Here is a 23,369-nt window from a genome sequence, read left to right as displayed (position 1 = left end):
AAAAAAAAAAAAAAAAAAAGGAATTTATAAGAAGTTGGTTGAAAAAAGAAAGAAGAGGATTTAAAAAAAAAAAGGGAGAGATTGTGATCAGGCAGGAGACTAGAACAAAGCCATACACTAGAGATTTAGGGTATATTTTGGTCTGTTAGAAGAAACTGTATCCCAAAATTTTAAAGAAAGAACAACTTATATATATATACCAAAAATAATGTTAACTACTATGTAGAGGTAAAATATGACTAAAAATGAAAAATAAAAAAGATTTTTTAAAAAAGGGATTGATAAGATGGTTGAAAAAGGGAAAAAGAAAAATTCAAAAAAAAAAGAAAAAGTTAAAAAAAAATTAACTTTGAAAGACTAAAGAATCATGGGAAAAAAGCCATGAATTCTATGTGCAGTATTCCCCTAGCGCTGGAGTTCTGCCGTTCTCACTGATTGGTAAACCTGGTCTTGGCTGGCTGTTCTTGCTGATCTTCTGGGGGAGGGGCCTGTTGCTGTGGTTCCTAAATGTGTTTGCCAGAGGCGGAATTGCCCCGCCCTTGCTGGGGGCTGGGCTAAGTAATCTGCTCGGGTTTGCTCTTGGGAGCTTTTGTTCCCTGCAAGCTTTCCATACAGCTTTGGAGGATGAGAGTGAAAATGGCGGCCTCCCAGTCTCCGCCCTGGAGGAGCCGGAAACTTGGGGCCCCACCCCTCAGTGAGCCCCCAGAGAAAAGCTGTCAATCACTCCCGTCTCCCCGGTCTCCGGGTGCACTCCATGCTCAGCCGGCCTGTGACCGAGCATTTCTATCTCTGGCACCCGACCCCGAGTGGAGTCTCCAAACCCAGCAGATTCTTGCAGTGCGCACCCGCGCTGCTCCTCCCGGGGAGGAAGGGGAGTCTCCCCAGATCTGCCGCTTGTTGGGTCCCAGCTGGAGGAGCGGTGGCCCGACTGTGCCCCGGATCATGGTTTATGGCAACCCTGAGATGAGAGCCTGCTCCTCAGATCTGTCTCTGCAGCCGGCTTCCCTGCTCCGATACCTGGGAGCTCTGCCGCACTCAGGCACCTCCGCTCTTTCTGTGACCCTGAGGGTCCTGAGACCACACTGTCCCACGAGGGTTCCACCGCCCCCCCCACCCCCCCGCTTATCCACTGGAGTGATGTTCCTCAGTGGAGCCGACTTCTAAAAGTTCCGATTTTGTGCTCTGCGGCTCTATCACTTACCAGTAGCGGCTCCCTTCCCCCTCCGTCTATCTTCCTGAATATCACCTCGGATTCACTTCTCCGCATGTCCTACCTTCCAGAAAGTGGTCACTTTTCTCTCTTCATGTATGTTTTAAATCCTGGATCTTACTTTTCCTGTCAGGGAACCCAAGATTGATCAACATTTTCCCTTAGAAATACTTCTGGGAAAAAAGTATAAATTATGACCTAAAGTAGTTAACATGAAAATTTTGGAATAGGAAGTGAGGTTTATTCATAAATTTGTGCAAATTATTTTGTGCTGTGCATATTAACATTATTCTTTAAATGTTATCTTTACACATCTACATTTCTTTCTATGAGCTTCGCCAAGTTTGTATGGATAACCACAAGTTAGTTTGGTTGTTAACCCATATTAACATCAAGGTCTGAGAGTAGCCAGGGGCTAACAGCCAAAACCTTGGTTCTGATCCGCCAACCAGCTATATGGGCTTAACTGAATTATTTGTCCTCTCTGTGTCTACATTTTACTCCTCTGCAAAGTGTAGATGAAACTTAACCTGTACAATTTCCTGGATTATTGGCAGAATTAAGTAAGATAAGAGATGTGGAAGTACTTAAAAGATTAGAAGTGCATGCAATTGTAAGGCCTTTCTGTAATATCACTGCAAATGCCCTTTGCTCATATTGAGCCTGAATGTTCTCCTTGTCCTCCTCAGGATGTGAAGGGAGGTCAGAAAAAAGGTAGAATCCTCATTGTTGCACACTTGCCAGTCCTCTCTGGCACCACTCCTCAAACTTGCACAGCTCTAATTGTACCTTATGAAAGAAAAGTAACATTTCTAGGTCCCAGTTGCAGGAAACATTTTAAATAGAACTGGCCTGGGGCATTTTTCTAAATAAAATCTAAATAATGCAAGATTGTTAGCGGGAACTGTGCCAGGGCTGGATTACACAACTAATAAAAATGAACCTGAGTCTTAGACTGTCAGGCAGCCTTGATCATACCAACCCCAGTGATGGAGACAGTAGGACTCACACATGGCCTTGTCTTTGAGTTCCAGGGACCTTGGTCATCATCAAGGACTTTATACTGGGGCTTGTTCATGGGTTAACAAGCAATTTGTTAGAAGCCTTTCACATGCTAGAGACCAGAGCAAGAATGAATTCATGCAGAGCCCAAGCCTAAGGTTGTTTGTGGGTGAGAGAGAAAACTGAAACATTTTCTCTTTCAGCCCATCAGCCATCCCCAGTTTGGGTTTCCTGCCCTCATCCCCATCCCAGGTTAATGAAGGTGCTGTTGGCATGGCCTGCATAGTTTATAATTTGGAGGGGTTGGGGAAGGAACACATAAGAGTATCTTTTGTCTTTTGTCCCTGGAAAATTTACCTAGAGGCCTGGACTTTATTATAGAAGGCATTTGTCTAAGAAATTCCCAGAAGTCTTAGTGAAACTCTTGCTAACAATTTGACCTCCAAGGTTCTGGCCTTTGCCAAGTAGCTACTGCTCATATTAACTGGAAGTTTCTCCCTGCCTTAGCTGTTTTCTTTTGATTCACTTCTTTTTGTGTCTATGTCAGTGTATCTTTTTGATCCTTTCAAATCTTCATGGCCCTCTGGTACTAGGCCTATTGCCCAACTGGCTTCTTTTAGACTCATTCCTATAAAGTAGCACCCTTAACCCAGTGGCATACCTTCACCCATTGCTGCCAATGTATTGTTTTTATTATACTGGTGATTGATTGTTATTATTATATCACATGTAAATTATAATTATTATTTATTAGCAATATGTAACAACTAATCCTAACAGTAATAACGATTCTAACTACAATTTATCAAATACCTAGTATGTGCTAGATGCTCTACTATATGTTTTATATATTATTTGGCTTAATAGTTACAACAGACTGGAGAGGTCAGTTACTGTAATCATTCCAACTGAAAATGGTAAACATATATTTGCTCATGGCTGTATAATGAAAGGAATTCCTGTCTCCAACCTCCAATGGAATTACCATAAAGGACTTCTTATCCTCATTTTTCAGCTGAGGAAACTGAGACTGAATGATGTTACATGACTTTTTCAAGGACACAGAACTAGTTGAACCCAGTGGATCTTAGTTCAAAGCTGGTGCTTTGTTCAGAAACCACTCTATTATGTTGGTCCCTTACTTAGAATATGTTTTCTCCCTAGGGCTAAATACATTTGGGATAGTAAGCTTCTTTCAGGGCACTGGACATTCTATCTGCTTTTATTGTTGAGACTGCTGGTCAACAGCTCTCTTTCCCTGGGGGCACACCATAATAATGGGAAGGTATTTAACAAGTAATTCTCTTTCATCCAAAGGGATGAATACCATAGAGCAGATATGATCAAAGTCTGTAACATTAAGAACTGTTCAGAATACTTTGTAAACCCAAGAGGTGACTCTTCTGTGTTCAGTACCTTTAAAAAAACTGTGACCATTTATCTTCCCTCCATTTCCTATACCTACCTTAGTCCTTCTTGTCTCCTAGTTGTAACTAGTATATTCTTTATTTGCTAATATGCTGATGCACAAAACTTGGCTAAACCTTACCCTTGTGGTAGAAGAATACCTGCAAAATTATCCTGAGTCATATTTAAACAAGAAATGTGACATTTGACCAGCCATATACCTGAATCTGTAGAATGAGGAAGAGAGGTTATTATCATAAGGGGATTGATGCAAAAGTAAAGCAGAGAGAACATGTCTCATCAATCGACATACCTTTGATGCCCTCTCTTCTAATCAGCCAACATTTACTGAACATCTACTGTTTATTCATTTAGATCTCAGGGATAGAGTGATGAACAAAAGCAACAAATTCCATGCTTACATTTAACAAATAAATGATAGAAGGTCAGAGAGAAGAGCAAGTGTAAAAGTCCATGGCTCAAATAGGTGTAGTATATTTAAGGAACAGAGGGAATGCCATTGTGCCTGTACACTAAAGTAAAGGACAGTGTTATGACAGGCCAGATCATGTAGGGCCTTAAAGGAAGCATGGACACATAGAAATGTTTAGCACCAAAGTACTGAAGGTGGGGTCAAGAAGAGCCAAATTGCACCAAACATTACCTTCTTGCCTGAGACTAATTTGTTTTGTTTTGTTTTTCTTTTATTCTGGTGGCTTTTAACTTCATGGTTTTTAAAGGGGCTGTCAGACATCTAACAAGATAATTAAATAGTCTTACATTTGATCCCTAGTGGGCATAGCCTTGAGTTCTAGGAACCTACACTGAGGAACAGACAAAAGCAATAGCTCACAATCTTCGTTGTGTAATGGGGTTGCAACTGAATATTAGAATGAGAGTACTTTGATAGTATCCTACTCAGATGACACAGGCATGGGCATAGTCAGAAGTACTTGCCAGCAATTGACTTCACTAAAAATTTAAGTAGCAGTCATTTTGATTGACTCCGTTTGTAAACCCAGTGGGCAGTGACCATTTGCACTTCTGTTTTTTGTATATCTGGCATATTGTGGAATTTCAATGAGTAAGTAGTATGAATATTGACAATTCTTTGAGGCCATCTTAAATTATTGGCTGGCATGCTAATCCCATCTGTCAGGATTGCTACCCCTTGGTTGTAAAAACACTTGGTTTTGAAGTGCCCTTGGCACTTGGTATTTGTAATAGCAGGTATCCCTTGATGTTTAGAACAGATACGATCCTGACATGTCCCACCAAGAGATTTACAGTTGACTTTCTGCTAAGTCTTACCAGGTGCTTCTGCTCTCTTCCTCACACTTTCCAGTTTTCTTTTGTGTGATTGATATGTTCTGCAGCCCAGTCAGTGTAAGGAAAAATCATGGGGCATACACAAGGAAATGAAAGCAGAATTGAATTCCATAAATACCCTTACATCATGAGTTAGCCAATTAATGCCCAACTTCTAAAGTAGCCTTATGGTAAAATTCATGTTGAAATTCCTTTATAATGCTAATGTTGGTGGATACAATTAATCTAGACCAATCACATTATACTAGGATTTGTTCTTTATAGGAATCCAGAATTTGATTCCTGACATATCTCAGTAAACACTTTAAAAAGCTATGTAAGTTAACAGGTATCTTCTGTATGTTGATCTGGTTTGGGGTATGTATCTTGAAAAAGTAAATGTTGGCTTTGAAACCAATGACAAAATCAAACAACTCTTGGAATACCCGTGAAGGGACTGGCCATAGGGACAGGGCAGAAATAACTGTAGCTCTAAATACAGACTTTCTCATAAGTTTTCACTATCAGATCTTCAATGTGGCAATATTTACCAGTGGGGAAGAAGTCTGAATTGTCTTATAGTTTAGAAGATGGGTACAGCTGCTCTATGTAGCTACTTCATGGTCAGAGATGTCCTCATTACATTTTGTTTTATATCTTCCTGTCAGTTGAAATGGAAAACTGTTCTGTGTTGCTTTGATGTTGTTTCTGATTTCTAGGCAAGGTCCTATATGGAAAGGTAAATATTCTTGAAATATATAGAGTACAAAGTTTTAAACACCCAGTAAAGCCATTTTGCTATTTCTCTGTTTCTACAGAAACTCGACATATTGCATGAAGGTGTCAATGTCCTTGACTGTTGCAGAGAATGAATCAGGCCTGTGCTACAATAGCAGGATACGCTATTTAGAAAAATCTGAAGTCACTAAAAGAAAGGAGATTTCCTGCCCAGACATGGATGATTTTAAAAAGTCCAATCAGGAGCCTGATGTTGTGTGGTACAAGGTAACAGCATGGTGTCAATTACTTTTTTTTTTTTTTTTTTTTTTTTTAACCTTAAGTCAATAGCTGGCTTGGGGATAGAAAAAGGGAGACATTTTATTTCTAGTTTCTGGTATCAGATATTTCATTGAGAAAAATGAACAGATCCACAGTTAAATAACTCAGAGGTATGACTTCTATATAGTACTGGTTTTAATGGACTTCCATCAGCAGGTGTCACAAGCAACCCCATCTTCTCCAACTGCTAAAAATAAGTAAAAATTCCCTCCACTCAAACTTATGAGAGCAAGTGGGAAGAAGAGTAAAGATTTAAGTAACACATGAAAGAACATATTTGAGGGACATAGAAATATTATTTACTGTTAGGAGCAAAGGCCCATTATTACAAGTACACATAATACTCCCAATAAGGGAGGAAGGTATAAATTACCACTCCTAGGCCTACAATGGCAATAAGAAAGAGCAGTGTCACTGGAACCTGGCAATAGTGGAGTGGGCCTGACAAGAGCTGTGGCCTTAAAAGAACATATGAACTGTGGCAGATAAAGAGGGATTGAGCAGGATAAATACCCTAACCCCTCTTAACTCCCGACTTCTGGTTTTCTGCTAGCACCCGTGGAAAATTAAGCAAAAGTCAGAGGGCAAAATCAGGAGATAGATTCAATAGTCTTCAGATTCCCTGGGCATAAAGTAGGTCAGACAGAGCAGAGATTGGATCTAGGGGAAGAAGCAGAGAAGTAACCACACAACCTTCTAGCTGTGACATTCTGGCTGCTAGCCTGGGGCCCTGTGGTTCTATAAGATAACTGTGTACATTCTGCCAACTCTGAGTCCTGGTAGTTGACACATGGTACAGGTTTATATGTTATAGCCAGAGGTAACCAAGGGGGTTTTCTGCACAGGTGTTGTGTACATTGTTGGACTCAAACACACATAAAAGAAGGAACAGGTTGTTTCTATAGGATATAACAGATTCTTAGTTTCCAGGGAGGACTAAACCCTAACTCCTACAGCTGTCACATGTTTTTGCATTTGGAAGCCTCCCCATCTTCATACCTATGGGAACTCACCAGTGGACATCAAAAGCATGTCCTGACCTGGGATCTCAGTCTCTATGTGAATTGTCCTTCCTTTTTTTTTCTTAATAAAGATAATATTCTGACAGATAAAAAGGAACATATGATGATCATTATTCATAAATATAGAACATCTATAATTTAGTGGGGCCCTCCATGCCTTCTCAGTATTTATTAAGCACTCACTATATGCCATTCACTGTGCTAAGCTTGGTCTCTACATTATCTCAATTTAAGTCTCAATGCAACTCTTTGTGGGGGTGCTGTTATCCTTATTTAATAGAAAAAAAAAAAACAACTAAGGCTCAGAGGGATGCAGAAACTTATACAAAGCTACTCAGCTAACAAAGCCTGGTTCTGTATTCAAGGCAGTGTTTGCTATTCCAGAGTCCATTTTCTTAATCACTACCCTTTCCTGCAGTGATCCTAGAGCTAAACCCAGCTATGGTCACACACACTTCTCTAAGATGCAACACTGGTGCAGAGAAGCCTGTGAAAAGATAGAGTAAGAATGTTTTATTTTAATTTTATATTTGGAAAAGGAAAATTGATGAGCTCCAGAGTTAGCAGCTAGGAGTAAAATCCTTGTCATCAGCCTTTTCCTTTTCTTATGTATTCTACTGTCTCATCTTCTTACTTTTCTACTAAATTCTTTCTTCTTTCTTCACATCTTTAGACATCACTATCATCATTGTATAACAAAGCAATTTCTTCCTTGGGAAATGCTAAGCATCGTTCTTAGAAATGGACCAAAGATGGTGAAGCAAATGGCTTTTCTAGCTCTGCTTGTACAGTAACTTTTAAGATTTCTATAACATTTTACAATTGACAAATATTAATCACAATGATAACTAACATTTGTTGAGTGCTCACTATATGCCAGGCTCTGTTTTAAGTGCTTTAGATAGATTAACTCGGTCTCTAGAACTACTGTATTAGGTAGGTATTATTATTATCCCCATTTTCCAGAAGTGACTGGAGACTCAGATAAGTTAAGTGACTTAACAAAAGTCACACAGCAGTTTATGACTTGCATTTTGGCTACTGGGCCCATTCTTTTAGTCACTGTACTATACTAATGGATCAGAATAAAAAACTAAACCCCAAAGTTAAAGAATTCCTAAAGCTCCCAAATGTGTTGTTAACCCTGCTTCTCACGGTTTCAAAGTATATCCTTGAAAAAAATGTATTGATGTAATGGGAAAATGTTTCCTTTTCCAATCAATAGTTTAATAATCTTCCCTGCTTGCTTTATAGTCTCTGTGTGCCCTACCGGGCTGAGCATAAAGTGATTTTGCTCCAGCTACCACAATGTAAAGACATTTGTCCAGACTTCATTCTGGTGTACATCCAAATTTAGAAATGTACAATGTATTATCTCCAGTATTTTAACAGTAAAACGTATGTGTGTTGCATGATCAATTTCCAAGTCATCTTTTTAAATATATGTAATCTTTAAACTTGCTTCTTTTATATCCATTTCTGCTTTTTTCTTACTCTCTAATAAATTTGTGTCATTCTCACATTCTGTTATGTGTTTCTAAGCCGTCTGAAATATGCTAGGGTAGGCCTTTGAGGACTGTCCTTCTGTGCCTGCATGTAATCACAGCTGGATAGGAAGGTAGAGGCGGATCAGGTGGCACTGGGGCATGTTCATAAAGATGACTGAGTAAGTTGTTGTTGTTGTTCTTGGAATGTAAGAGATATGTGTAAGGGGGTTGTATCTCCTATCCTAGTTGTTCTTGGAATGTAAGAGATATGTGTAAGGGGGTTGTATCTCCTCTATCTGAACTCTATCAGTTAGCAAAAGGAAGTGAGGAGAGGGCCTCTACTTTTAGCAGTTCATCTTAATGCTGTATGAGTGGGGCTTAGACAGTAGAACAGCATACACAATAATGTTAGTGTTTTTAGAAACATTTTTGAAAAGAGATTCTTTTCTTTATTGAACTAAGAAGAACAATGCTAGAACAGTCTCGTGTTGTGATGAGCACTGGGTGTTATACGCAACTAATGAGCATGACAAACTGTCATGTTGTGATGAGCACTGGGTGTTATATGCAACTAGTGAATTGTTGAACACTACATCAAAAACTCATGATGTACTATATGCTGGCTAACTGACCATAACAAAAACACTTGTCATAAGAGCATAGAGTCCCTTTATCCCATTTCTAAACAAAAGAATCCCCTAACTTTAATAAGACATCACACCTGTCAGAATGGCTAAAATCAAGAACTTAAGAAACAAGTGTTGGCAAGGATGTGGAGAAACAGGAACCCTGCTGCACCGTTTGTGTGAATGAAACTTGTGCAGCCACTCTGGAAAACAATATGGAGGTTGCTCAAAAAGTTAAAAATAGATCTACTCTGTGATCCAGGAATCGCATTACTGGGTACTTACCCCAAAAATACAAAAACACTAATTCAAAGGGATACATGCACCCCTGTTTATTGCAGCATTATTTACAATAGCCAAGATATGGACGCTGCCCATGTCCACTGATAAATGAATGGATAAAGAATTGGTACACACACACACACACACACACACACACACACACACACACACTGCAGTATTATTCAGCCATAAAAAAAGAATTAAATCTTGCCATTTACAACAACATGGATGGAGCTAGAGAGTACTATGCTAAGTGAAATAAATCCATCAGAGGAAGAGAAATACTGTATGATTTCACTCATATGTGGAATTTAAGAAACAAAACAAAGGAGCAAAGGGAAAAAAGAGAGAAGCAAACTAAGAAACAGACTCTTAACTATAGGGAGCAAACTGATGGTTACCAGAGGGGAGGTGAGTGGGGGGATGAGTCAAATAGGTGATGGGGATTAAGGAGTGCACTTGTTCTGATGAGCATTGGGTGATGTATGGAAGTGTTGAGTCACTATATTGTACATCTGAAACTAATATAACACTGTATGTTAACTATACTGGAATTAAAATTAAAAATTTAATAAAAATAAGACATCAGCAATAAAAATACAAATACACACCTAGAGGTAAAACACTTCTCTGATTAGTTACCTCAGTTGATAAAAGGGTTGATGTTAATGAGTGAAGCCTGCCCATGTGAATCTTCCTTTTTCTTGCCAAAGCCATTTGAATTTCAGATATTTTCCATGGATTATAAATGGGATGGGTTGTGACATTATGGGTGGTTTACTGCAAATTCATTCATTTGTACAACTGTTCATTTATTCAACACATATTTATTGGGTGTCTACCATGTGCTAGGCACCATGCTAGGAACTGGGGATAGTGAAGAGACCAAAATACATTTCCCTGTTCTCATGGAGGGAATTAGATAGGTTAACAGCTTCTCCTCAACACTTTGGGAAGGAGCTATATCAATTAAAACATTTAAAAAAATAGCTCCTACTTGAAATCAACAGCATTTGTATTGAGTAAAAGGCAGTAGACATTACCTCCATTTTTAGCCATAGATAGATACGAACATCTTTGCAAAGGAAAATATTGTACCTAAATAAGATCAGTTAATATTTCCACAGTATACAATCGTTGATAGTAATCTTTCACAAATCTTTTCATATTATATAGCACACCTAAAAAACGATAATATGGCACTGTGAGGTAATTGTATGAAAACTGCTCTGAGGTTTGGGCTGCTCTAGGTCTCATGTGACTGATTTAGGACTGAAGCATAGATCACTTATGTATACACAAGTAATTCTCTAGCACCCCAGGGTGCTATGGTTCACTGGCTTGAAAGCTCTAGTCTACTTTTCTATAAAATGCAACATTTAATTTTTTTATCTAAAGATAGCTGAGTAGGTCAAGCCTGGTTGTCCATGGAATGCAAGGGATGTGTGGAAGGGGGCTCTCTCTCCTTTCTCTGAACTCCGTCAATTAGCAAAAGGAGGTGAGGCTACTTATTGGCAGCTGTTACCATCATCTTTTTACAGACAAGGAAACTGAAATAGTTACAGAGGGTCACTTGGCTAACACATGGCTGATTAGAAGTTCAAATCCTGAACTTCTGACTTCTAATACATGTTCTTCTCATAATACCAGTGATTCAGATTACTCTGCTAAATGCACCTCTTATGCACTTTATACACTCACATCACTAATACAAAAAGAATGCTCTCAAAATTGTTATTTCAGAAACAGTTCCTGAAATCGTTCTGAAGGACTCTTTAATGACTCTAAATGTCCAGAGGGACTAAGTGGACCAGAAAGAGATTTTTCTCAAGATCAAACCGGAACTAAGTAGAAGAAATTATAATATCATTGGGACCTTAGACCACATCTAGCACAACTTATTTCTCATATATGAAGAAATTGAAATGCAAAGAAGTCAAGTGATTTGCTTGAGTCTAATGGAACCCATTTATCCTTTCCTTTTTGACATTTTACTAAGTTTTATAAAAAGCTTGGAGTCTAGCCAAAAGAAATGAATGTGCGTATCTATGTATCTATTTAAAAATGTACATTTTGACAAATCAGTGTAGAGGTGTATGAAGTCAGTTATACCCTGCTCTTCCACTCTATTTTAACCATCTAAGGTAATTAGTGTTTCCCGTTTATCATTCCACACTTTCCTCTATGCCAACATACTCTTTCTATATATATTATTTATTTACACACACACACACATTCACACACACACACACACACGCCTCCCTGTCCCTCATTTTATAAAAATGGAAACATCGCATATATATCACTTTTCAGCTTTCCCCGTCACACACAAATGTATCATGAACATCATTCCCTGTTGGTAATATAAATCTAAATCATTTTTAATAGCTGTATCATAGTTCCTAGGATGCAAATGAACTTCTTTTATTAAACCACTCTTCTGATGGATATTCAAGCTTTTTTTCTAGTTTTTTTTTTTTCTAATTTCACTGTTACAGTAAATATCCGTGAAAATATATCCTTATATCCTTGACATACAAGATAGGAATACTCTCTGTCATTACTATTGTTCAACATTGTTTTGGAGGTTCTAGGTGATGCAATAAGAAAATTAAATGAAATATGTTACATAAGACATGCGCACACGTGCACACACACATGGATTAGAAAAGACAAAATAACCTTATTTTTCAGATTATATAATTGTATACCAAGAAACCCCAAGAGACTCAACAACAACAAAACATAGAACTAATGAGATAATTTGATAAGGTAGCTTGATAAAAATATACAAACATAACATAATAAAATAAAATTTAAAAAAATACAAAATATTCAATAACTTTTGTTTTTGCTAGTAATAATCAGACATGTAAAAGGGAAGAAATGAAATTATTCCATTTACAATAATGACAAACTATGAAACATTTTGGAATAAAATAACAAAGACGGGAGGAGACCTATATAAAAATATAATTTTATTGAAGGACATAAAATGGTCTAAATTAATGGAGTGATAGGATGTATTTCTGTGTGGTATTATCTCATAGAGTAAATGGTCAGTTCTTTCCGATGTATAAATAATTCATTTTGTTAGAATATAATTTTTTTGGAATTAGACAATATGATAAACATTATAAAGTTTATATGAATGAATGAATGTACCATAATTGACAAGAAAATATTGGGTAAAAACATTCATGAAAAGGGACTTATTTTACCTGATACTAATATTACTACAAAACAACAGTAATTAAAATAGTAAGTTTAGGAAAAGATAAATAGATCAGTTGAATAGAATAAACCATCCAGAAACAGATTAAAAATATGTATTTTTGAGAACTTAGCATATGATAACATTTCATTTGAATGGGTATGGAGGGAGATAAATGGCTTATTAAAAATTCTGTGCACATAATTGACTTTCCACTTAGAAAAAATAATTAGATCTTTGACTCATACCATGTTTAAGAAAAATTCCAGATGAATTATAAGGAGGTAATTTCATCCACTAAAATAATATTTTAGGAAAGGCCATTTCTAAATGCTGTCACTCATTACAGTGAGTTAAGCTTCCAAAGTTAAGAGCTTTACATTGATTTATCTTGCAATACATTCTAACAATTTTCATGAAGGGGGAAAAAAGTCACTGGAGACCTTATAACACTCCAGCCCAAATGACCAATACTTTCTTGCTAAAATGTACTTTGGCAAAATGCTTAGGGATTTTGAATCCCTTTGGTAATGTAGTGGTATTACTATGTACCTTCTTTTGTAACCATAAAATTGCATTTCATCCTTAAATTTTTAATCTCATAACTAGAATTTTCAAAGATATTTTTATCCAGAAGGGATGAGCTGTGAAACCCATGAAGGCTTCAGTTTGGTGTGCCTTAAAACCAGTGAGTTACACAAGATTTAAGTCCCATTTATCCTTATTTTTATTCCTAGATACAGCATTAGAAGTCAGAAAGGGGTTCTTTACTATTTGTAAGTTACAAAGAAGATGAGTTAATGTGAGAGAAATGGGTATTTGAGATATATAAGAAGCAGTGGTCTTTGAATCTGGGGACCTGGATTCTGGTCACCATTCCACCATTAATGCAGATAAGTAATTGTATGTCACTGGACCTCTATTTCCCCACATATAAAATAGATGTAATAATGTCTGCCATATATCCCAGACATATTATAAAAATTTAATGACTAAAGTCCTTAATTGATATTTCCTGCTACTATAGAAAGGGAAATGTTACAAGGGAAGCTAAAAAAACTAGTTACCTAAGACATCTCAGACTCTAGTTGGGAATTTAAAATTTTTTTTAAAGTCATGTTATTCTGTATAATCTACAAACATAAAACTTACCCTTTTTACCTGTATAATTTGATGTGTTTTGGCAAATGTATACACCAAAATTGAGATATAGAATGTTTCCATCACTTCAAGTTCCTTCATGTCCCTTTATAGTCAATTCCCTCTTCTTAGCCCCAGTCCTTGGTAAAAACTCATCTGGTTTCTGTTCCTACAGTTTTGCGGAATGTTATATAAATGGAATAGTATGATATGTAGCCTTCTGTGCCTGTCTCCTTTCACTTAGCATAATGCATTTGAGATATGTCTGTGTTGTGGTATATATCAATAGTTTCTTTCTTTCACTGATGAGTAGTAGTCCAATATTCCACTGTAGAAATGTACCACTCTTTCACCATTTATTGCTTTGGTCTTTTTTTTGTTGTTTTTTTAAAATTTAAATTCAATTAGCCAACATATAGCACATTATTAATTTTTGATATAATGTTCAATGATTCATTAGTTGCGTGCGTATAACACCCAGTGCTCATCACATCATGTGCTCTTCTTAATACCCACCACTCAGTAACTCTATCCCCCCACCCACCTCCCTATCTGCAACCCTCAGTTGTTTTTTTAAAGATTTTATTTATTTATGTGTAAGAGAGAGAGAGAGGAGAGAGAGAGAACACGAGTGGGGGAGAGGCAGAGGGAGAGGGAGGGGCAGACTCCCCGCTGAGCAGGAAGCCCGACGTAGGGCTCCATCCCAGGACCCCAGGATCATGACCTGAGCTGAAGACAGATGCTTAAGTGACTGAGCCAACCAGGAATCCCTGCCATTTATTGTTGATGACCATTTGGGATGCTGCTGGTTTTTGGCGATTAGGAATAAAGGTCTTATAAGTTGAGTTTTGACTAAACAATTTCTTGATTTATCAAAAAAACATGTTTTTGTCAATTCATATAATCTTATTTTGATGTGTATGCTTTTCTCAAACTTAACAGGAGTTTGCTGTTGATCTTTCCTAAATTGTTGTAAGAATCCAGGCTTTGCAGGGACTTCCTGTATAACCTCAATTATATTCAAAGGATAAAAACAGATCAAAGCAAATTAAAGCCTCTTTTTTTTTATTATTATGTTATGTTAATCACCATACATTACATCATTAGTTTTTGATGTAGTGTTCCATGATTCATTGTTTGTGCATAACACCCAGTACTCCATGCAGAACGTGCCCTCTTTAATACCCATTACCAGGCTAACCCATCCCCCCACCCCCCTCCCCTCTAGAACCCTCAGTTTGTTTCTCAGAGTCCATAGTCTCTCATGGTTCGTCTCCCCCTGATTTCCCCCCCTTCCTTCTTTCGACATGTATCATATGATCTCACTGATATGAAGAATTCTTAATCTCAGGAAACAAACTGAGGGTTGCTGGAGTGGTGGGGGGTGGGAGGGATGGGGTGGCTGGGTGATAGACATTGGGGAGGGTATGTGTTAAGGTGAGTGCTGTGAATTGTGTAAGACTGTTGAATCACAGACCTGTGCCTCTGAAACAAATAATACATTATGTGTTTAAAAAAAAAAAAGAAGAAGAAATTAAAGCCTCTTAAGCAATGTCTCTTTCTACAGTCTGACTATCTTTTATATATCCACTAGAATGATCTTTCAGAAATGCACATCTGATTGTAGGATGCCACTATTTAAAGCACTCCAATGATTCCATAGAACCATTTAGTTAATAGTTCCTTTTTCTTGAGTGTTTACAGAGCCTGACACTGTGTCAAGGCATGTTCATTTATTGCCTAATTTAATTTATAGAACAGTATTACAGGTTATATAATGAATTAGGTTATACAGTGGCAGAGCTGGGATTTGAACCCTGACAATGTGTAGGCTTTTTAGATTTGGTCTCAGCCTACTCACTGCTATTCTCAACAATAAAACTATTCAGAGTTTTTTTGTTTACTTCATGTTATTTCACATCTGAGTGCTTCACATGTTGTTCTCTCTGTTCATGTCTTACCTGCCTAACTTTTATATATTGTTTAAAATTCAGCCCAGATGCTAATAGTAGCCTACATGTACCCCAGACCTCTGTTCATGCCAGATCTGCTGTAATCTTGGATGATCCAGCATTAGAATTACTTCAGATATTTCTTCCAATCCTTTCTCCTTTTCTTCTCTTTTTGGCATTCTTATTACACTTATGTTATACTTCTTGTATTTCTTCCACAGTTCTTAGATATTCTTTTTCTAAATTCTTTTTCTATTTGCTTGTCAGTTTGGGAAGTTTTTATTGACGTACCTTCAAACTCACTGATTTTTTTCCTTGGCCATGCCCAGTTTACTGAAGTGCCTATCAAAGGCCTTCTTTATTTCTGTTACAGTGTTTTTGTTTGTAGTAGTTCCTCTTTTATTTTTTTTAAAGAGTTTCCATCTCTCTTCTCTTCTTACATATTGTCCACCATTACCATTAGGTCCATTAACATATTAATCATACTTATTTTAAATTCCCTGACTGATAATTCCAAATTTTCTGCCATAACTGAGTCTGGTTGTGATGCTTGTTCTCTCTCTTCAAATGGTGGCTTTTGTTTTGTTTTGTTTGTCTCTTAATACACCATGTAAATTTTTATTGAAAGCCAGACGTAATGTACTAGGTAAAAGGAACTGAGGTAATAGGCCTTTAATTTGAGGTTTTTACATTTATCTGGCTAAGACTTAGGCTGTGTTACTGCTTGCTATGGCCGTAGGTATTAGAGGCTAAAATTCCCTCTGGTGTCCTAGTTTTTCACTCTCCTGTTATCTTTGGGTTTCCCTAGAGATTTCCTAAAATGAGGTCTGAATTGTGCAGTTATTTTAGCTGTAATATCCTATTGTTATCCAGGAGCCCTATTGATGTGTTGTTAAGGTGTAGGGTAAGGGAAAGCAATCTGTAATCTTATGATTAGATTTCAGTTTTTAGTGAGCCTTGTCCCTGGGCTGTGACCATCACAAGTGCTTCTCAGCTTCTCTCCCACCTCCATTAGATGAGACAGGGAGGATAGAGGGAACTGGTGCTGGCTGTTTTTCTTCTTCCACTTCAAAGGCTAGAGGGGCTACAGTTGGATATTTCCCTTTTCCCATATCCTTTGAGGGCAGGCTGTTGTTAAGAAGAATAGGGCTCTTTGGGTATATTTCAAAATGGTTACTTTTTCCTTCCTTTGCCAGAAGCATAAGGGGATTTTTCTCCAGTTTCCATGCTGAAAACCTGTTGGGGCTCCTGGAGGTAAACATTATAAAAGTGTGCTCTCTACATGACTGGGCCCAGGGGTTTTTATATATGAAGCTAGTTCATAGTCTTCAGAAATTAGTAAATTATCCTTTAAGTGTTCCTACTAGTTGCTGGCTCCTATGTCTGCTTCAGCTCCCAGTAAGTTGTGATTCTCTGTACTCATGTGTCTCTCTAGTTTCTGGGGTAGTAGTTTTCACCTTTGCATGTTGAATCAGAAACTGGAAGTCAACCCTTGCATTAGAATTATAACTTTGGGGGGTACCTGGGTGGCTCAGTTGGTTAAGCATCTGACTCTTGGTTTTGGCTTAGGTCATGATCTTGGGGTCATGGGATCAGGCCCTGTGCTAGGCTCTGTGCTCAGCACAGAGTCTGCTTGAGATTTTCTCCCTCTCCCTTCCTGTCCCTCTGTCCCTCCCCCTGCTCTCAATGCATGCGCGTGTACTCTCGAAAATAAATAAATAAATGAAATCTTAAAAAAAAATAAGTTATAACTTTGATTGTGTTTTGGATTGTCTCCAGACCCCTGTAGAAATGTGAATCACATTAATTCCTGACAGTCATTAACATGTCATAATAGATGTGTATGTAATCTGAAAGCAGAGTAATGAGAATGATAATAATAATAGAATAGTAGTTAATATTTATTGTTTTTAGCATGTGATGTTCTATATTACAGAACACTTAAATACATTACCTCATTTAATCCTTATAATCGCCCATATTGGTAAATATTATTATCACCACTTTTTTTAATAGGTGAAAAAACTGAGGCTTAGATCAATTAAGGGGTATGCTTAGGAACATACCACTCGGGATTCCAACCCAAGTATTTGAGTCTAGAACTTATACTTTAACCACTGTGGGGTACCATCTTTGACATTAGGACTGTGAAGAGAGAAAGTTAGAGAAATAGAGCTAGAGAGGGAAAAGACTTTCTGAAGTTTGTTATCCTGTGAATTTGGAATAGAGGTAAGGATGAAAAGGGCCAAGTTGATACTTAATTTACAATTGTGCTCCTATGTCTTCCATCTTTAAATTAAAGGAAGTTCACGTTACCTACAGATTGTTAGGCAGATGCCTAGATGCTCTATGAAATAGTCCAGTCTCCAGAGGAAAGGAGAGAAATTGGGTCTGAGTGCAAGAGTATTAGGTATTTGAGCAAAAGTACCTTGAGGACCAGAGATTACATGATTGGCTTATGGTTGTACAACTACTTTGTGTCTGAACTTCAGAATCAGAATAAATATTTAAATAAATCTTCCTGGTGTTCTTGCCATGAGAAATGAGTCCTATGCTCTGAAAAACACTGAAATAACCATGACCAACAAATCAAACTGATTCAAAAATACCTGTTTGTATAATGATGATATCTCAGAAATGTACTGTGAATATAGTGGTGAATATTTCAGGGTGGAAATTCCAACATCCAACGTGGCTAGCAACAGGTTACTTCAAGAAACTTGGTCAACAGATGTTTCTATTGAATATCCTGGGCTCCCAACCTAGTAAATACTAGCAAGTGACACCTGCCACTCAGGAAGGCTGGCAGGGAGGGAAGGAAGCTGGGCTTTAAGGATTGACATTATTTTGTTTTGTTTTGTTTTGTTTTTTTAAAGATTTTATTTATTTATTTGAGAGAGAGAGTGAGAGAGAGAGAGAGCACAAGAGAGGGGAGCGGGAGAGGGAGAAGCAGACTCCCTGCTGAGCAGGGAGCCCGATGCGGGACTCGATCCTGGGACTCCAGGATCATGACCTGAGCCGAAGGCAGTCGCTTAACCAACTGAGCCACCCAGGCGCCCTAGATTGACATTATTTTGATTGAACAAGGAGGTTGTACAACAAACTGCTCTATGAGGGATCAGCTAGGCTATGAACTGGAGCTGTTTGTTGAACTTAGGTACCTCCAGCAAGACCGGCCCTCAGCAAAACCTTCAAGTTGATGAAGTTTATTTTAATGGTCCTAAAGTACCAATATTAGGGCCTGCTCATATTTGAGGCTTTGATGGCCTCAAACCATCTTGAGACTTGATTTACATGTTTCAAATTTCTTTGCCTAACAAGCCGTCAAAATTAAATTAAATGGATATGGAGCAATGATGCCTGTTCACTAGGAAAGAGGTCATAGGAAGATTGGGGATATAAGAGAAGCAATGACAGTAGTAGGCCTAGCAGCCAGCAGTTTAAGGGAGAGATGCTGCAAATAGTGGAGTAAAAAGGCTGGAAGTCTTCTGAGGTTCGATATAGGTACACAGATATGTGAAGGGATAGCCAATGAGGTAATTTTGTAAAGGATGGGCTGGTTGGGGCAGGATGGTCATCTTTAATCCTCTTCTGAAAAAAATATAGTTTCTCTACCCACCTGCTAGGATTAGTGTTGGAGTGGCCTCTTAAGAGTTCTACATTTCGATGGGTTAAAGTATTATGTTCCTGGGGATGATTAACCAATTAGGGAAGATTTGGTTTCATCTGATTAGTACATTAGCACCAGTTTTCACCAAAGAGAGCTAGGGGTTTGGAGGAGACATAGTCCAAGATTGTGAAAGTTTAGGGATGGAAAACATTCTCTGTGCTGGGTGACCACCATATATAGTGCTGCCCAACAAGAGTGTAATGAATAAACTGCAAGCCTCTGGGCTCTGGCTGCTCACATGGTAGTATACGTTATCCTCATATGCAGAGTAAGAAACTGATACCTAAAGAACTTAAACAAATTTGCCCAAGATCACAGAACTTGGGTGAACCCCAGATTTTGACCTACAGCTGTCTTGCTGTGACTGCAGTTCACCCTTTCATCTATACTACATTGTCTCCAGAAGGGTGGAGATGACCTGACAATAACATTTTCCTATGCCACAGTTTAAAAAACCCCACAAAACTCTATTAGGTACAAATAATCTTTTATAAGGCTAGATGGTAACTTGGAAAGCACTTGGGACTATCTCAATCTAGCCCAAAGAATGTGTAAAGATTCCAGGCTGTTCTTCATCAGTGGTTATTTTCTAACTCCTATATACTCTTTAGATTTTACTTCCTGGGGAAAAAGAAATCAAAGCAGTGTGCAGGGAAAAATGAAAATGGTTAGAGCTAATTGCAGATAGACTTTCCCCAAAAATGGCATTAGAAAACAAAGTCATTTGTCTTTGAATACAATGAGTGTGTGGGCTCATTTTCCCACCCCCACCACTGCTATGTGAAAGTGAAGCAGCTCAGTTTTCATTTTCCTTTCCTCTCAAAATGCCCAGAGGGACCATATTTTTGTTTAATAACCTTCAGAATGATTCTTTAGAAATCTGAGGCTATCGGAGTTCGAAGCAATGCGAAAATAATTGTGGATTATTATTGTATGACGATAGTGGCAGCTGGACTATTTTTTTTTCTTTTTGTTCAGACTTTCTTCTTCATTTTCCCAGAAACCTTATATCCCAAGGTTTAACTCAGAAGCAAATCTCATATAGGTGATAAACCTTGCCAGACATGGTATGTAATATAATTTTAGACAGACCCTTAACTGTTCTTTGGAAAGACCCTAGGGAGTGAAACAGCCTTATATCTAGATGCCCTAGATTGTATTACTTTTATTTACTCTCTGACAATGTGTGTGGGTAGTTGTATTGGACATAAAGCAAGCATATCTCTTAAATATTATACCTGTGAACTTAAGTGCCAGTTTTTGTGTTTTGTTGTCAAAACTGCTATCATAAAAGAAAAAAATCTGTTACAGTAAGAAACTACTAAATGGGTACTTGTTCTTTCAAATCATTTTACACACACATACACACACACACGTGTGCATACATGTACACAAGTATGCAGAGCTGGGGATTGAGAGTCAACACTGATTCTACCTTTAGGTGAATGTTTAGGATGTATGTGTGGAGGGCAGGAGTGGGGGTGAGGAGGAGGAGGGGTAGAAGCGATGTTGTCTATACCATAGTGGGAAAAGAGAAAAGTTCTCAACAATTATTTACATCATTGGCCTCACAATCATTTATTCATTGCCTTAACTGACAGATTCAGAATTTAGATGATAAAATATTTTTGCCTTGATTATTCAGCACCCCCTCACAGCTGTCTCCTATACCTCCTCTTGATGTTTGTACAGCTTTTAGCCACCACTTTGGTTGAACATTTGAGATGAGTGGTAGACAAACTGGAACCATATCTAAAAAGTAGTCTGAGAAAATTCCCAAAGGCAAAGCCACCTGGCTGAATATTCTTACATACTTGGTTATTGCTATGTCCTTGTCACTCTCTGGAAAAGGGTTAAACATTCCTTTCTAGAGAAGTACAATCTTAGTAGCAAGACTCCCTCACATTCCCATCAGGAGTGTAGAAAAATTGTCTTCCAAACCCAAATTGTATTCTCTGGTCATATATCACTTATCTCAGAAAATGAGTGAATAATTTCTCCATTTCATTACTAGAACAAAATGTGTGCTTATTTTACCTAGCTATGTTTTTAGAGAACTGCTTAAGCCTAATTTTCTTGACCCCTTGCTCTCACCCCTGCCCACCCAAATGGATCTCTTGCCTATGGGGAGGGAGACTCTGGAATATTAGCATTCATTTTTAACTATAAGAAGTAATTAATAAAATTATTTTAGACTACATTGCCAATGTAAAAGCCAAGCTGAATCTGTCAGTTAAGGCAATGAATAAATGATTGTGAGGCCAATGAAAATGAGTTTTTAATAATGCCTAAGACTCCCTTGTAGTATACTTTGTTGTTAAATGAACACTATTCTCTTAGGACTCTTAGGAAATATCCCTGTCAAAGAGAAAACAACAACAACAACAACAACAACAGGGCTTTATAATGATATTTAGCAACTTTTAAGGTTTTGCTATATCCGTTTTGCATTTTGGGGAGTTTGTACGCTTTTCCATTTTTGCAGAATATTTCTAAAGACTTTCTGCACTTGGGATCAGGCTTTTAAGGTAGCTCTTGGGCTGATAGTTGTGATATTTAAATTAGGTACGTTAAGATGCATTTGTGATTTTTTCTGGTCATTGACTTAACTCTAGTTATATATTTTGAAAACTAAAGAGAAGAGCACAAAAAAGTGAAAGTACTAACTTGCCAGTACTGACTTGATGAGAATTTTAATTTTTTGCTTACTTGAAAATATTTTCTCTGTAGGAATGCAAGCCCAAAATGTGGAGAAGTATAATAATACAGAAAGGAAATGCTCTTCTAATCCAAGAAGTTCAAGAAGAAGATGGAGGAAATTACACTTGTGAACTTAAATATGAAGGAAAACTTGTAAGACGAACAACTGAATTGAAAGTTACAGGTAAGAATTGGTTCTACCAAATTATGGCAAATGAAATTTTAAGTATAACGTGTTATGGGAAGAAAGAGTTTCCAAAACAAAGAGTGAACTTGCAATGACTTTAGAATTGGCTGCAAATCAGATGGTTGGAAAGCTCACTATTAATAAGTTGTACTGATAAACTATATGTGGAATATGGACAATTGATTTAGGGCACATGGGCCCAATTGCTGCATATCTGTTTTCTGCCTTTATGAAGGGTTCTTAACTCTTCAAGATATCATTGGCTCTTACTAAGCATCTCAGAAAAGATATACTGGAACCACTTTAGAATGTTGACTTAACCCATATGTAGAATCTCCTTTAGGTAATGCCTGCCTCAGAATGAGATTCTAGTGGGCTTTTGGAATGACATCCTCTTGGACTGCATCCAGAATATCATTTATAAAAAATCGCACATAAATGACTGATGTTATTGTGTGCTTCTAATGATTCTTAAATGGAACAAATCCAAACAAATAGTGTGTATGTGTGTACTTTAAATCTGAAGTACAAGTAAAATATAAACTAGTAATTCTACTCATAGCAAATGAAAGAGAGAAACTCAGGATATTCTTATCTGGTGGAGAATGTTAGAAAGTAGTTTTCAGAGACATATGACAGAACCTAATACCATAAAAGTTATCCCTGATGATGGGTGTGATGGACCCTAAGAAACTTCATGACAAAAGTCTACTTGTTATTGTTCCTGAGCAAACCTTGCCTAATTTTGTCCTTCTTATATATGTTTTAGATGTATGTGGGGTGTGTGTGTGTGTGTGTGTGTGTGTGTGTGTTTAAGTGTTCACACACACATTTGTATTGTGAATAAAATCTGAGCCATAGTAAAATTCGACATTATCCAGACAATTGTAATTATAATTGCATTAATTAACTTATGACTGATGCTTTTGGGCATTACCTGTTTAACTATGTAATGTTGACATCAACTAGTTGGTTAATTATAACATATTCGCACTAACTAGGAATACAGATTTCCTTCTATGTTATTTTTGCATATGTTTAGCTGACCTTTTTGGGGTAGTGTTAAAATCAGTCTATTAGGGACGCCTGGGTGTCTCAGTCGG

General features: G+C 37.6%; 1 protein-coding gene across 3 annotated transcripts in view; it reads left to right on the top strand.

Moving 5' to 3' along the window:
• IL1RAPL2 (interleukin 1 receptor accessory protein like 2) overlaps positions 1-23,369 on the top strand; it is a 1,179,835-nt gene that overhangs the window by 620,067 nt on the left and 536,399 nt on the right. For all 3 annotated transcript variants that reach the window (XM_032397763.1, XM_032397764.1, XM_032397762.1), the window contains 2 exons: positions 5,746-5,932; positions 22,110-22,263. In XM_032397763.1, the coding sequence (XP_032253654.1) occupies positions 5,746-5,932; positions 22,110-22,263 (341 nt within the window). The remainder of the gene's footprint in view (positions 1-5,745; positions 5,933-22,109; positions 22,264-23,369) is intronic.

This window comes from Phoca vitulina, unplaced genomic scaffold (assembly GCF_004348235.1).
Source record: "Phoca vitulina isolate PV1807 unplaced genomic scaffold, GSC_HSeal_1.0 scaffold103, whole genome shotgun sequence".
In the NCBI taxonomy this organism is placed as follows: Eukaryota; Metazoa; Chordata; class Mammalia; order Carnivora; family Phocidae; genus Phoca; species Phoca vitulina.
This window is presented reverse-complemented; position numbering and strand designations above follow the sequence as displayed.